The sequence below is a fragment of the Salvelinus alpinus genome, unplaced genomic scaffold (genome assembly GCF_045679555.1).
Source record: "Salvelinus alpinus unplaced genomic scaffold, SLU_Salpinus.1 scaffold_42, whole genome shotgun sequence".
NCBI classification, from domain to species: Eukaryota; Metazoa; Chordata; class Actinopteri; order Salmoniformes; family Salmonidae; genus Salvelinus; species Salvelinus alpinus.
The window spans coordinates 363,939-378,894 of NW_027255983.1; the positions used below are offsets into that span (position 1 = coordinate 363,939).

General features: G+C 45.3%; 1 protein-coding gene across 23 annotated transcripts in view; it reads right to left on the bottom strand.

Moving 5' to 3' along the window:
- The window catches only part of herc1 (HECT and RLD domain containing E3 ubiquitin protein ligase family member 1), a 224,307-nt gene that overhangs the window by 122,888 nt on the left and 86,463 nt on the right, over window positions 1-14,956 (bottom strand). For 21 of the 23 annotated variants that reach the window (XM_071388533.1, XM_071388556.1, XM_071388555.1 and 18 more), the window contains exons 24-27: window positions 6,023-6,145; window positions 4,705-4,945; window positions 4,057-4,171; window positions 3,522-3,573 (exon numbers count right to left, since the gene is read on the bottom strand). In XM_071388533.1, the coding sequence (XP_071244634.1) occupies window positions 3,522-3,573; window positions 4,057-4,171; window positions 4,705-4,945; window positions 6,023-6,145 (531 nt within the window). The remainder of the gene's footprint in view (window positions 1-3,521; window positions 3,574-4,056; window positions 4,172-4,704; window positions 4,946-6,022; window positions 6,146-14,956) is intronic. The other 2 variants (XM_071388542.1, XM_071388550.1) reach the window with 2 other exon arrangements.

The window sequence follows — 14,956 nt, forward strand, 5'->3', positions numbered from 1 at the left end:
AAACCAGTGTGTTTGTCCTGTCTTACTTAACCAGTGTGTTTGTCCTGTCTTACTTAACCAGTGTGTTTGTCCTGTCTTACCAAACCAGTGTGTTTGTCCTGTCTTACTTAACCAGTGTGTTTGTCCTGTCTTACTTAACCAGTGTGTTTGTCCTGTCTTACTTAACCAGTGTGTGTGTGTCCTGTCTTACTTAACCAGTGTGTTTGTCCTGTCTTACTTAACCAGTGTGTTTGTCCTGTCTTACTTAACCAGTGTGTTTGTCCTGTCTTACTTAACCAGTGTGTTTGTCCTGTCTTACTTAACCAGTGTGTTTGTCCTGTCTTACTTAACCAGTGTGTTTGTCCTGTCTTACTTAACCAGTGTGTTTGTCCTGTCTTACTTAACCAATGTGTTTGTCCTGTCTTACTTAACCAGTGTGTGTGTCCTGTCTTACTTAACCAGTGTGTTTGTCCTGTCTTACTTAACCAATGTGTTTGTCCTGTCTTACTTAACCAGTGTGTGTGTCCTGTCTTACTTAACCAGTGTGTTTGTCCCGTCTTACTTAACCAGTGTGTTTGTCCCGTCTTCTTAACCAGCGTGTTTGTCCCGTCTTACTTAACCAGTGTGTTTGTCCTGTCTTACTTAACCAGTGTGTTTGTCCTGTCTTAACCAGTGTGTTTGTCCTGTCTTACTTAACCAGTGTGTTTGTCCTGTCTTACTTAACCAGTGTGTTTGTCCTGTCTTATTTAACCAGTGTGTTTGTCCTGTCTTACTTAACCAGTGTGTTTGTCCTGTCTTACTTAACCAGTGTGTTTGTCCTGTCTTACTTAACCAGTGTGTTTGTACTGTCTTACTTAACCAGTGTGTTTGTCCTGTCTTACTTAACCAGTGTGTTTGTCCTGTCTTACTTAACCAGTGTGTTTGTCCTGTCTTACTTAACCAGTGCGTTTGTCCTGTCTTACTTAACCAGTGCGTTTGTCCTGTCTTACTTAACCAGTGTGTTTGTACTGTCTTACTTAACCAGTGTGTTTGTCCTGTCTTACTTAACCAGTGTGTTTGTCCTGTCTTACTTAACCAGTGTGTTTGTACTGTCTTACTTAACCAGTGTGTTTGTCCTGTCTTACTTAACCAGTGTGTTTGTCCTGTCTTACTTAACCAGTGTGTTTGTACTGTCTTACTTAACCAGTGTGTTTGTCCTGTCTTACTTAACCAGTGTGTTTGTCCTGTCTTACTTAACCAGTGTGTTTGTCCTGTCTTACTTAACCAGTGTGTTTGTCCTGTCTTACTTAACCAGTGCGTTTGTCCTGTCTTACTTAACCAGTGTGTTTGTACTGTCTTACTTAACCAGTGTGTTTGTCCTGTCTTACTTAACCAGTGTGTTTGTCCTGTCTTACTTAACCAGTGTGTTTGTCCTGTCTTACTTAACCAGTGTGTTGTCCTGTCTTACTTAACCAGTGTGTTGTCCTGTCTTACTTAACCAGTGTGTTTGTCCTGTCTTACTTAACCAGTGTGTTTGTCCTGTCTTACTGGTAGCCAGTCTAGCTACCTGCTGCTTCAAGGAGCCAGTCTAGCTACCTGCTGCTTCAAGGAGCCAGTCTAGCTACCTGCTGCTTCAAGGAGCCAGTCTAGCTACCTGTTGCTTCAAGGAGCCAGTCTAGCTACCTGCTGCTTCAAGGAGCCAGTCTAGCTACCTGCTGCTTCAAGGAGCCAGTCTAGCTACCGGCTGCTTCAAGGAGCCAGTCTAGCTACCTGCTGCTTCAAGGAGCCAGTCTAGCTACCGGCTGCTTCAAGGAGCCAGTCTAGCTACCGGCTGCTTCAAGGAGCCAGTCTAGCTACCTGCTGCTTCAATGAGCCAGTCTAGCTACCTGCTGCTTCAAGGAGCCAGTCTAGCTACCTGCTGCTTCAAGGAGCCAGTCTAGCTACCTGTTGCTTCAAGGAGCCAGTCTAGCTACCTGCTGCTTCAAGGAGCCAGTCTAGCTACCTGCTGCTTCAAGGAGCCAGTCTAGCTACCTGCTGCTTCAAGGAGCCAGTCTAGCTACCGGCTGCTTCAAGGAGCCAGTCTAGCTACCTGCTGCTTCAAGGAGCCAGTCTAGCTACCTGCTGCTTCAAGGAGCCAGTCTAGCTACCTGCTGCTTCAAGGAGCCAGTCTAGCTACCTGCTGCTTCAAGGAGCCAGTCTAGCTACCTGCTGCTTCAAGGAGCCAGTCTAGCTACCTGCTGCTTCAAGGAGCCAGTCTAGCTACCTGCTGCTTCAAGGAGCCAGTCTAGCTACCTGCTGCTTCAAGGAGGAGAAACATGATGAACTGAGCTCTACTAAATGCGAGCCATATTTACTGGACCCTCCGACTGGGAATGAATGGGCGTTTACAGCCATGGAGAGTTGAGCTGGCTAGAGGAAACAGGAAGAGGTTTAAACATGCCATGGTGTACTTGCGTGGAGCTCCTCTTGTTTTTGGGGCTCAACTGTCTCAAGAGGAGCAAATAGGCTACCGTTCAGAAATCAGAAGACAGGAAAACACATTTACACAGAAGGAAAACACATTTACACAGAAGGAAAACACATTTACACAGAAGGAAAACACATTTACACAGAAGGAAAACACATTTACACAGAAGGAAAACACATTTACACTGAAGGAAAACACATTTACACAGAAGGAAAACACATTTACACAGAAGGAAAACACATTTACACAGAAGGAAAACACATTTACACTGAAGGAAAACACATTTACACAGAAGGAAAACACATTTACACAGAAGGAAAACACATTTACACAGAAGGAAAACACATTTACGCTGAAGGAAAACACATTTACACAGAAGGAAAACACATTTACGCTGAAGGAAAACACATTTACACAGAAGGAAAACACATTTACGCTGAAGGAAAACACATTTACACAGAAGGAAAACACATTTACACTGAAGGAAAACACATTTACACTGAAGGAAAACACATTTACACTGAAGGAAAAGGAAAACACATTTACACTGAAGGAAAACACATTTACACAGAAGGAAAACACATTTACGCTGAAGGAAAACACATTTACACTGAAGGAAAACACATTTACACTGAAGGAAAAAACATTTACACTGAAGGAAAAGGAAAACACATTTACACAGAAGGAAAATACATTTACACTGAAGGAAAACACATTTACACTGAAGGAAAACACATTTACACAGAAGGAAAACACATTTACACAGAAGGAAAACACATTTACACTGAAGGAAAACACATTTACACTGAAGGAAAACACATTTACACAGAAGGAAAACACATTTACACTGAAGGAAAACACATTTACACAGAAGGAAAACACATTAACACAGAAGGAAAACACATTTACACAGAAGGAAAACACATTTACACTGAAGGAAAACACATTTATACTGAAGGAAAACACATTTACACAGAAGGAAAACACATTTACACTGAAGGAAAACACATTTACACTGAAGCAGAGGGCTGTCATACAGCAGTACTGGTTAGTAGCATCTAATGCAGTTACTGATTGTACAGTCATTATTCCTTACCTCTCTTTTTATGAGAAAACGCCAGGTCTAGATCAACGTTTCTCCTGCCACTCTGAAATAGAGGACAGAAAAACACTAAGTTACATTTTAATAATCACTACTATGAACATCAGTAGAACGTCTTAGTGGGAACTTTGTTTAAACAGAATATGCCTTTAATCTGATAGAGGGGGAGAGACAAAAGGGGGAGACACAGAGAGAGAGAGGGAGAGAGACACAGAGAGACACAGAGAGAGAGAAGGGGGAGACACAGAGAGACAGAGAGAGAGAAGGGGGAGAGAGAGAGAGAGAGAGAGAGAGAGAGAGAGAGAGAGAGAGAGAGAGAGAGAGAGAGAAGGGGGAGACAGAGAGAGAGACACAGAGAGAGAGGTGGGAGACATAGAGACACAGAGAGAGAGGGGGGGACACAGAGAGAGAGACAGAGAGAGAGAGAGAGAAAGAGAGTGATGAGAGAGATACATTAGATATGAAGAGATGAGAGAGAGAAGACAGACAGAGGTAGGCAGACAGAAGGAGGCCCAGTGTAGTGACTGACCACAGAGCATCCCTCCTCATCAGACAGGGAGAGATTTGATTCGCTCCTGGACTTCATCAGCCTGTAGTTGGGGCTGGACTGGGCCGAACAGCTCTCTGTACTCAGGCTCTCACTCCTACATAACAGAGGACAGAGACCACAGTCAGTACTACACAGACCACAGTCAGTACTACACATAACAGAGGACAGAGACCACACAGACCACAGTCAGTACTACACAGACCATACAGTCAGTACTACACATAACAGAGGACAGAGACCACACAGACCACAGTCAGTACTACACAGACCATACAGTCAGTACTACACAGAACAGAGGACAGAGACCACACAGACCACAGTCAGTACTACACAGACCATACAGTCAGTACTACACAGACCAGACAGTCAGTACTACACATAACATACAGTCAGTACTACACATAACAGACCATACAGACAGTACTAGACAGAACAGACAGTCAGTACTACACAGAACAGACCATACAGTCAGTACTACACATAACAGACAGTCAGTACTACACAGAACAGACAGTCAGTACTACACAGAACAGACAGTCAGTACTACACAGACCAGACAGTCAGTACTACACAGACCAGACAGTCAGTACTACACAGACCAGACAGTCATATACGTTGTGTTCTGACCTGGTCATGAAGCCCGTCCCGTCCTGCTGTCCCTGTCCGGCTGACTGGAAGGTGCCGTGCCCCTCGTCCTGGTGCTGCTTCCCCAGTTCCCCCAGTACCGGGCTGACCCCCAGCACCAGCAGAGCACAGCGGTGCACCACAGAGTTACAGGCGGCTGTGTACAGGTCCTGTCCCTCAGGCGGCCCTGTACAGCCGTCTCTCCCGTGCTGCTCCTCCTGGGATGTCGTGGCCTCCTCCTCCCCTAATAACAAGAACACACTATTAATATAGAAAGGCTCATTATACACAGGAGAAACATATCATATTATGTTATATTATATCATATTATATATTATATCATATTATGTTATATTATGTTATATTATGTTATATTATATCATATTATATATTATATCATATTATGTTATATTATGTTATATTATGTTATATTATATCATATTGTATTATGTTATATTATGTTATGTTATATCATTTTGTTATATTATGTTATATTATGTTATATTATATCATATTGTATTATGTTATGTTATATCATATTATGTTATATTATGTTATATTATGTTATATTATATCATATTGTATTATGTTATATTATGTTATGTTATATCATTTTGTTATATTATATTATGTTATGTTATGTTATATCATATTATGTTATATTATGTTATGTTATATCATATTGTATTATGTTATATTATATCATATTATGTTATATTATATCATATTATGTTATATTATATTATATCATATTATGTTATATTATATCATATTATGTTATATTATGTTATATTATATTATATCATATTATGTTATATTATATCATATCATGTTATATTATGTTATATGTTATATCATATTATGTTATATCATATTGTATGATTTTATATTATATCATATTATGTTATATTATATTATATCATATTATGTTATATCATATTGTATTATGTTATATTATATCATGTTATATTATATCATATCATATTATGTTATATTATGTTATGTTATATCATATTATGTTATGTTGTATTATATTATATGTTATATCATATTATGTTATATTATGTTATATTATATCATGTTATATTACACTGACAATAACCTCCTCCTCCATCTCCACCCCTCCTCCCCCACCTCCTCCTTCCCTTACCCACCCCCCCTCCTCCACCCCCCACCTCACCTCCTCCTCCACCCCCACCTCCTCCTCCATCTCCTCCTCCTCCACCCCCTCCTCCCCCACCTCCTTCCCTTACCTCCCCCACCTCCTCCTCCTCCTTCCCTTACCTCCCCCATCTCCTCCTCCACCTCCTCCTTCCCTTACCTCCCCCACCTCCTCCTCCTCTGGTTCCTCCTGAGGTCAGGCCTCCCCCGGCGCTGCTGCTGGCCCTCTCCCTTTCCCGGCTCCTCGCCGCCTCCCACGCTGAGAGGAAACAGTGAAAGATTTCTGTGCCGTGCGACAGACAGACACAGAGAGACATCACACAGGGCGCCGGGTTAAAGGAAGCTACGCGACAAACCACGCCGTGACGTAGGTTTAATGAGGCTCTAACCCATGCTAGTCCTGCCAGACTACAGTAAGACTCATTCAAGGTTGTATAACCCAGGTCCCCTTGTCCTATCCCTGTACCTTTGGGCGCCCATTGGTCGGCTAGGTGGAGCCATAGCCCTACTATTGATTACACCGATTGGGTTTGAACTGGTAGCAGCGTAGGGTCAGAGGTCAGGAGAAGGAGCTAGGTGCTATTTGAACTGTGAATACAAGTCCTCATTCCTTCTCATAATAGTCCCCACGGATTTGTTTTGGAGCAAATTCCCTTTAAATTTCCCTTTAAATTCCCTTTAAAACATAACAAATCTAATATTATTGAACTTGTCCAAGGACCAGGAGGGGGATCCAACGGTTCTCCTTGGCGTATCCAGAGTTACAGAGACAGATGTAAATAACAGTGGCAAGCAGCAACGAGGTCAAAACCTGCCAAACTGGTACACACACACTGCAGGTCAGCACCACACTGGTACATACACACTGCAGGTCAGCACCACACTGGTACATACACACTGCAGGTCAGCACCACGCTGGTACATACACACTGCAGGTCAGCACCACGCTGGTACATACACACTGCAGGTCAGCACCACGCTGGTACATACACACTGCAGGTCAGCACCACGCTGGTACATACACACTGCAGGTCAGCACCACGCTGGTACATACACACTGCAGGTCAGCACCACACTGGTACACACACACTGCAGGTCAGCACCACGCTGGTACACACACACTGCAGGTCAGCACCACACTGGTACATACACACTGCAGGTCAGCACCACACTGGTACACACACACTGCAGGTCAGCACCACGCTGGTACACACACACTGCAGGTCAGCACCACGCTGGTACACACACACTGCAGGTCAGCACCACGCTGGTACATACACACTGCAGGTCAGCACCACGCTGGTACATACACACTGCAGGTCAGCACCACACTGGTACATACAAACTGCAGGTCAGCACCACACTGGTACATACACACTGCAGGTCAGCACCACGCTGGTACACACACACTGCAGGTCAGCACCACACTGGTACACACACACTGCAGGTCAGCACCACGCAGGTCAACACACTGCAGGTCAGCACCACACACTGCAGGTCAGCACCACACTGGTACACACACACTGCAGGTCAGCACCACACTGGTACACACACACTGCAGGTCAGCACCACGCAGGTCAACACACTGCAGGTCAGCACCACACACTGCAGGTCAGCACCACACTGGTACACACACACTGCAGGTCAGCACCACGCAGGTCAACACACTGCAGGTCAGCACCACGCAGGTCAACACACTGCAGGTCAGCACCACGCAGGTACATACACACTGCAGGTCAGCACCACACACTGCAGGTCAGCACCACACTGGTACACACACACTGCAGGTCAGCACCAAACTGGTACACACACACTGCAGGTCAGCACCACACACTGCAGGTCAGCACCACACACTGCAGGTCAGCACCACACTGAATGTGTGTTTTCAGCTGTTACTGAAGCCGTTTAACACGGTTTCCTCGTCACCTCTTCAGTTTGTAGTAATACCCTGTAGTCTACACTGCCTCGTCACCTCTTCAGTTTGTAGTAATACCCTGTAGTCTACACTGCCTCGTCACCTCTTCAGTTTGTAGTAACGACCTGTAGTCTACACTGCCTCGTCATCTCTTCAGTTTGTACTAACGACCTTTAGTCTACACTGCCTCGTCACCTCTTCAGTTTGTAGTAACGACCTGTAGTCTACACTGCCTCGTCACCACTTCAGTTTGTAGTAACGACCTGTAGTCTACACTGCCTCGTCACCTCTTCAGTTTGTAGTAACGACCTTTAGTCTACACTGCCTCGTCACCTCTTCAGTTTGTAGTAACGACCTGTAGTCTACACTGCCTCGTCACCTCTTCAGTTTGTAGTAACGACCTTTAGTCTACACTGCCTCGTCACCTCTTCAGTTTGTAGTAACGACCTGTAGTCTACACTGCCTCGTCACCACTTCAGTTTGTAGTAACGACCTGTAGTCTACACTGCCTCGTCACCTCTTCAGTTTGTAGTAACGACCTTTAGTCTACACTGCCTCGTCACCTCTTCAGTTTGTAGTAACGACCTGTAGTCTACACTGCCTCGTCACCTCTTCAGTTTGTAGTAACGACCTTTAGTCTACACTGCCTCGTCACCTCTTCAGTTTGTAGTAACGACCTGTAGTCTACACTGCCTCGTCACCACTTCAGTTTGTAGTAACAACCTGTAGTCTACACTGCCTCGTCACCTCTTCAGTTTGTAGTAACGACCTTTAGTCTACACTGCCTCGTCACCTCTTCAGTTTGTAGTAACGACCTGTAGTCTACACTGCCTCGTCACCTCTTCAGTTTGTAGTAACGACCTTTAGTCTACACTGCCTCGTCACCTCTTCAGTTTGTAGTAACGACCTTTAGTCTACACTGCCTCGTCACCTCTTCAGTTTGTAGTAACGACCTGTAGTCTACACTGCCTCGTCACCTCTTCAGTTTGTAGTAACGACCTTTAGTCTACACTGCCTCGTCACCTCTTCAGTTTGTAGTAACGACCTGTAGTCTACACTGCCTCGTCACCACTTCAGTTTGTAGTAACAACCTGTAGTCTACACTGCCTCGTCACCTCTTCAGTTTGTAGTAACGACCTTTAGTCTACACTGCCTCGTCACCTCTTCAGTTTGTAGTAACGACCTGTAGTCTACACTGCCTCGTCACCTCTTCAGTTTGTAGTAACGACCTTTAGTCTACACTGCCTCGTCACCTCTTCAGTTTGTAGTAACGACCTGTAGTCTACACTGCCTCGTCACCACTTCAGTTTGTAGTAACGACCTGTAGTCTACACTGCCTCGTCACCTCTTCAGTTTGTAGTAACGACCTTTAGTCTACACTGCCTCGTCACCTCTTAAGTTTGTAGTAACGACCTGTAGTCTACACTGCCTCTTCATCTCTTCAGTTTGTAGTAACGACCTTTAGTCTACACTGCCTCGTCACCTCTTCAGTTTGTAGTAACGACCTTTAGTCTACACTGCCTCGTCACCTCTTCAGTTTGTAGTAACGACCTGTAGTCTACACTGCCTCGTCACCTCTTCAGTTTGTAGTAACGACCTTTAGTCTACACTGCCTCGTCACCTCTTCAGTTTGTAGTAACGACCTTTAGTCTACACTGCCTCGTCACCTCTTCAGTTTGTAGTAACGACCTTTAGTCTACACTGCCTCGTCACCTCTTCAGTTTGTAGTAACGACCTTTAGTCTACACTGCCTCGTCACCTCTTCAGTTTGTAGTAACGACCTGTAGTCTACACTGCCTCGTCACCACTTCAGTTTGTAGTAACGACCTGTAGTCTACACTGCCTCGTCACCTCTTCAGTTTGTAGTAACGACCTTTAGTCTACACTGCCTCGTCACCTCTTCAGTTTGTAGTAACGACCTTTAGTCTACACTGCCTCGTCACCTCTTCAGTTTGTAGTAACGACATGTAGTCTACACTGCCTCGTCACCTCTTCAGTTTGTAGTAACGACCTTTAGTCTACACTGCCTCGTCACCTCTTCAGTTTGTAGTAACGACCTGTAGTCTACACTGCCTCGTCACCACTTCAGTTTGTAGTAACAACCTGTAGTCTACACTGCCTCGTCACCTCTTCAGTTTGTAGTAACGACCTTTAGTCTACACTGCCTCGTCACCTCTTCAGTTTGTAGTAACGACCTGTAGTCTACACTGCCTCGTCACCTCTTCAGTTTGTAGTAACGACCTTTAGTCTACACTGCCTCGTCACCTCTTCAGTTTGTAGTAACGACCTGTAGTCTACACTGCCTCGTCACCACTTCAGTTTGTAGTAACGACCTGTAGTCTACACTGCCTCGTCACCTCTTCAGTTTGTAGTAACGACCTGTAGTCTACACTGCCTCGTCACCTCTTCAGTTTGTAGTAACGACCTGTAGTCTACACTGCCTCGTCACCACTTCAGTTTGTAGTAACGACCTGTAGTCTACACTGCCTCGTCACCTCTTCAGTTTGTAGTAACGACCTGTAGTCTACACTGCCTCGTCACCTCTTCAGTTTGTAGTAACGACCTGTAGTCTACACTGCCTCGTCACCACTTCAGTTTGTAGTAACAACCTGTAGTCTACACTGCCTCGTCACCTCTTCAGTTTGTAGTAACGACCTTTAGTCTACACTGCCTCGTCACCTCTTCAGTTTGTAGGAACGACCTGTAGTCTACACTGCCTCGTCACCTCTTCAGTTTGTAGTAACGACCTTTAGTCTACACTGCCTCGTCACCTCTTCAGTTTGTAGTAACGACCTGTAGTCTACACTGCCTCGTCACCACTTCAGTTTGTAGTAACGACCTGTAGTCTACACTGCCTCGTCACCTCTTCAGTTTGTAGTAACGACCTGTAGTCTACACTGCCTCGTCACCTCTTCAGTTTGTAGTAACGACCTGTAGTCTACACTGCCTCTTCACCTCTTCAGTTTGTAGTAACGACCTTTAGTCTACACTGCCTCGTCACCTCTTCAGTTTGTAGTAACGACCTGTAGTCTACACTGCCTCGTCACCTCTTCAGTTTGTAGTAACGACCTGTAGTCTACACTGCCTCGTCACCACTTCAGTTTGTAGTAACGACCTTTAGTCTACACTGCCTCGTCACCTCTTCAGTTTGTAGTAACGACCTTTAGTCTACACTGCCTCGTCACCTCTTCAGTTTGTAGTAACGACCTGTAGTCTACACTGCCTCGTCACCTCTTCAGTTTGTAGTAACGACCTTTAGTCTACACTGCCTCGTCACCTCTTCAGTTTGTAGTAACGACCTGTAGTCTACACTGCCTCGTCACCACTTCAGTTTGTAGTAACGACCTGTAGTCTACACTGCCTCGTCACCTCTTCAGTTTGTAGTAACGACCTGTAGTCTATACTGCCTCGTCACCTCTTCAGTTTGTAGTAACGACCTGTAGTCTACACTGCCTCTTCACCTCTTCAGTTTGTAGTAACGACCTTTAGTCTACACTGCCTCGTCACCTCTTCAGTTTGTAGTAACGACCTGTAGTCTACACTGCCTCGTCACCTCTTCAGTTTGTAGTAACGACCTGTAGTCTACACTGCCTCGTCACCACTTCAGTTTGTAGTAACGACCTTTAGTCTACACTGCCTCGTCACCTCTTCAGTTTGTAGTAACGACCTTTAGTCTACACTGCCTCGTCACCTCTTCAGTTTGTAGTAACGACCTGTAGTCTACACTGCCTCATCACCTCTTCAGTTTGTAGTAACGACCTGCAGTCTACACTGCCTCGTCACCTCTTCAGTTTGTAGTAACGACCTGTAGTCTACACTGCTTCGTCACCTCTTCAGTTTGTAGTAACGACCTTTAGTCTACACTGCCTCGTCACCTCTTCAGTTTGTAGTAACGACCTTTAGTCTACACTGCCTCGTCACCTCTTCAGTTTGTAGTAACGACCTTTAGTCTACACTGCCTCGTCACCTCTTCAGTTTGTAGTAACGACCTTTAGTCTACACTGCCTCGTCACCTCTTCAGTTTGTAGTAACGACCTTTAGTCTACACTGCCTCGTCACCTCTTCAGTTTGTAGTAACGACCTGTAGTCTACACTGCCTCGTCACCTCTTCAGTTTGTAGTAACGACCTGTAGTCTACACTGCCTCGTCACCACTTCAGTTTGTAGTAACGACCTGTAGTCTACACTGCCTCGTCACCACTTCAGTTTGTAGTAACGACCTGTAGTCTACACTGCCTCGTCACCTCTTCAGTTTGTAGTAACGACCTTTAGTCTACACTGCCTCGTCACCTCTTCAGTTTGTAGTAACGACCTGTAGTCTACACTGCCTCGTCACCTCTTCAGTTTGTAGTAACGACCTGTAGTCTACACTGCCTCGTCACCACTTCAGTTTGTAGTAACGACCTGTAGTCTACACTGCCTCGTCACCTCTTCAGTTTGTAGTAACGACCTGTAGTCTACACTGCCTCGTCACCTCTTCAGTTTGTAGTAACGACCTGTAGTCTACACTGCCTCTTCACCTCTTCAGTTTGTAGTAACGACCTTTAGTCTACACTGCCTCGTCACCTCTTCAGTTTGTAGTAACGACCTTTAGTCTACACTGCCTCGTCACCTCTTCAGTTTGTAGTAACGACCTGTAGTCTACACTGCCTCGTCACCTCTTCAGTTTGTAGTAACGACCTGTAGTCTACACTGCCTCGTCACCACTTCAGTTTGTAGTAACGACCTTTAGTCTACACTGCCTCGTCACCTCTTCAGTTTGTAGTAACGACCTTTAGTCTACACTGCCTCGTCACCTCTTCAGTTTGTAGTAACGACCTGTAGTCTACACTGCCTCGTCACCTCTTCAGTTTGTAGTAACGACCTGCAGTCTACACTGCCTCGTCACCTCTTCAGTTTGTAGTAACGACCTGTAGTCTACACTGCCTCGTCACCACTTCAGTTTGTAGTAACGACCTGTAGTCTACACTGCCTCGTCACCTCTTCAGTTTGTAGTAACGACCTGTAGTCTATACTGCCTCGTCACCTCTTCAGTTTGTAGTAACGACCTGTAGTCTACACTGCCTCTTCACCTCTTCAGTTTGTAGTAACGACCTTTAGTCTACACTGCCTCGTCACCTCTTCAGTTTGTAGTAACGACCTGTAGTCTACACTGCCTCGTCACCTCTTCAGTTTGTAGTAACGACCTGTAGTCTACACTGCCTCGTCACCACTTCAGTTTGTAGTAACGACCTTTAGTCTACACTGCCTCGTCACCTCTTCAGTTTGTAGTAACGACCTTTAGTCTACACTGCCTCGTCACCTCTTCAGTTTGTAGTAACGACCTGTAGTCTACACTGCCTCATCACCTCTTCAGTTTGTAGTAACGACCTGCAGTCTACACTGCCTCGTCACCTCTTCAGTTTGTAGTAACGACCTGTAGTCTACACTGCTTCGTCACCTCTTCAGTTTGTAGTAACGACCTTTAGTCTACACTGCCTCGTCACCTCTTCAGTTTGTAGTAACGACCTTTAGTCTACACTGCCTCGTCACCTCTTCAGTTTGTAGTAACGACCTTTAGTCTACACTGCCTCGTCACCTCTTCAGTTTGTAGTAACGACCTTTAGTCTACACTGCCTCGTCACCTCTTCAGTTTGTAGTAACGACCTTTAGTCTACACTGCCTCGTCACCTCTTCAGTTTGTAGTAACGACCTGTAGTCTACACTGCCTCGTCACCTCTTCAGTTTGTAGTAACGACCTGTAGTCTACACTGCCTCGTCACCACTTCAGTTTGTAGTAACGACCTGTAGTCTACACTGCCTCGTCACCACTTCAGTTTGTAGTAACGACCTGTAGTCTACACTGCCTCGTCACCTCTTCAGTTTGTAGTAACGACCTTTAGTCTACACTGCCTCGTCACCTCTTCAGTTTGTAGTAACGACCTGTAGTCTACACTGCCTCGTCACCTCTTCAGTTTGTAGTAACGACCTGTAGTCTACACTGCCTCGTCACCACTTCAGTTTGTAGTAACGACCTGTAGTCTACACTGCCTCGTCACCTCTTCAGTTTGTAGTAACGACCTGTAGTCTACACTGCCTCGTCACCTCTTCAGTTTGTAGTAACGACCTGTAGTCTACACTGCCTCTTCACCTCTTCAGTTTGTAGTAACGACCTTTAGTCTACACTGCCTCGTCACCTCTTCAGTTTGTAGTAACGACCTTTAGTCTACACTGCCTCGTCACCTCTTCAGTTTGTAGTAACGACCTGTAGTCTACACTGCCTCGTCACCTCTTCAGTTTGTAGTAACGACCTGTAGTCTACACTGCCTCGTCACCACTTCAGTTTGTAGTAACGACCTTTAGTCTACACTGCCTCGTCACCTCTTCAGTTTGTAGTAACGACCTTTAGTCTACACTGCCTCGTCACCTCTTCAGTTTGTAGTAACGACCTGTAGTCTACACTGCCTCGTCACCTCTTCAGTTTGTAGTAACGACCTGCAGTCTACACTGCCTCGTCACCTCTTCAGTTTGTAGTAACGACCTGTAGTCTACACTGCCTCGTCACCACTTCAGTTTGTAGTAACGACCTGTAGTCTACACTGCCTCGTCACCTCTTCAGTTTGTAGTAACGACCTGTAGTCTACACTGCCTCGTCACCTCTTCAGTTTGTAGTAACGACCTGTAGTCTACACTGCCTCTTCACCTCTTCAGTTTGTAGTAACGACCTTTAGTCTACACTGCCTCGTCACCTCTTCAGTTTGTAGTAACGACCTGTAGTCTACACTGCCTCGTCACCTCTTCAGTTTGTAGTAACGACCTGTAGTCTACACTGCCTCGTCACCACTTCAGTTTGTAGTAACGACCTTTAGTCTACACTGCCTCGTCACCTCTTCAGTTTGTAGTAACGACCTTTAGTCTACACTGCCTCGTCACCTCTTCAGTTTGTAGTAACGACCTTTAGTCTACACTGCCTCGTCACCTCTTCAGTTTGTAGTAACGACCTTTAGTCTACACTGCCTCGTCACCTCTTCAGTTTGTAGTAACGACCTGTAGTCTACACTGCCTCGTCACCACTTCAGTTTGTAGTAACGACCTGTAGTCTACACTGCCTCGTCACCTCTTCAGTTTGTAGTAACGACCTTTAGTCTACACTGCCTCGTCACCTCTTCAGTTTGTAGTAACGACCTTTAGTCTACACTGC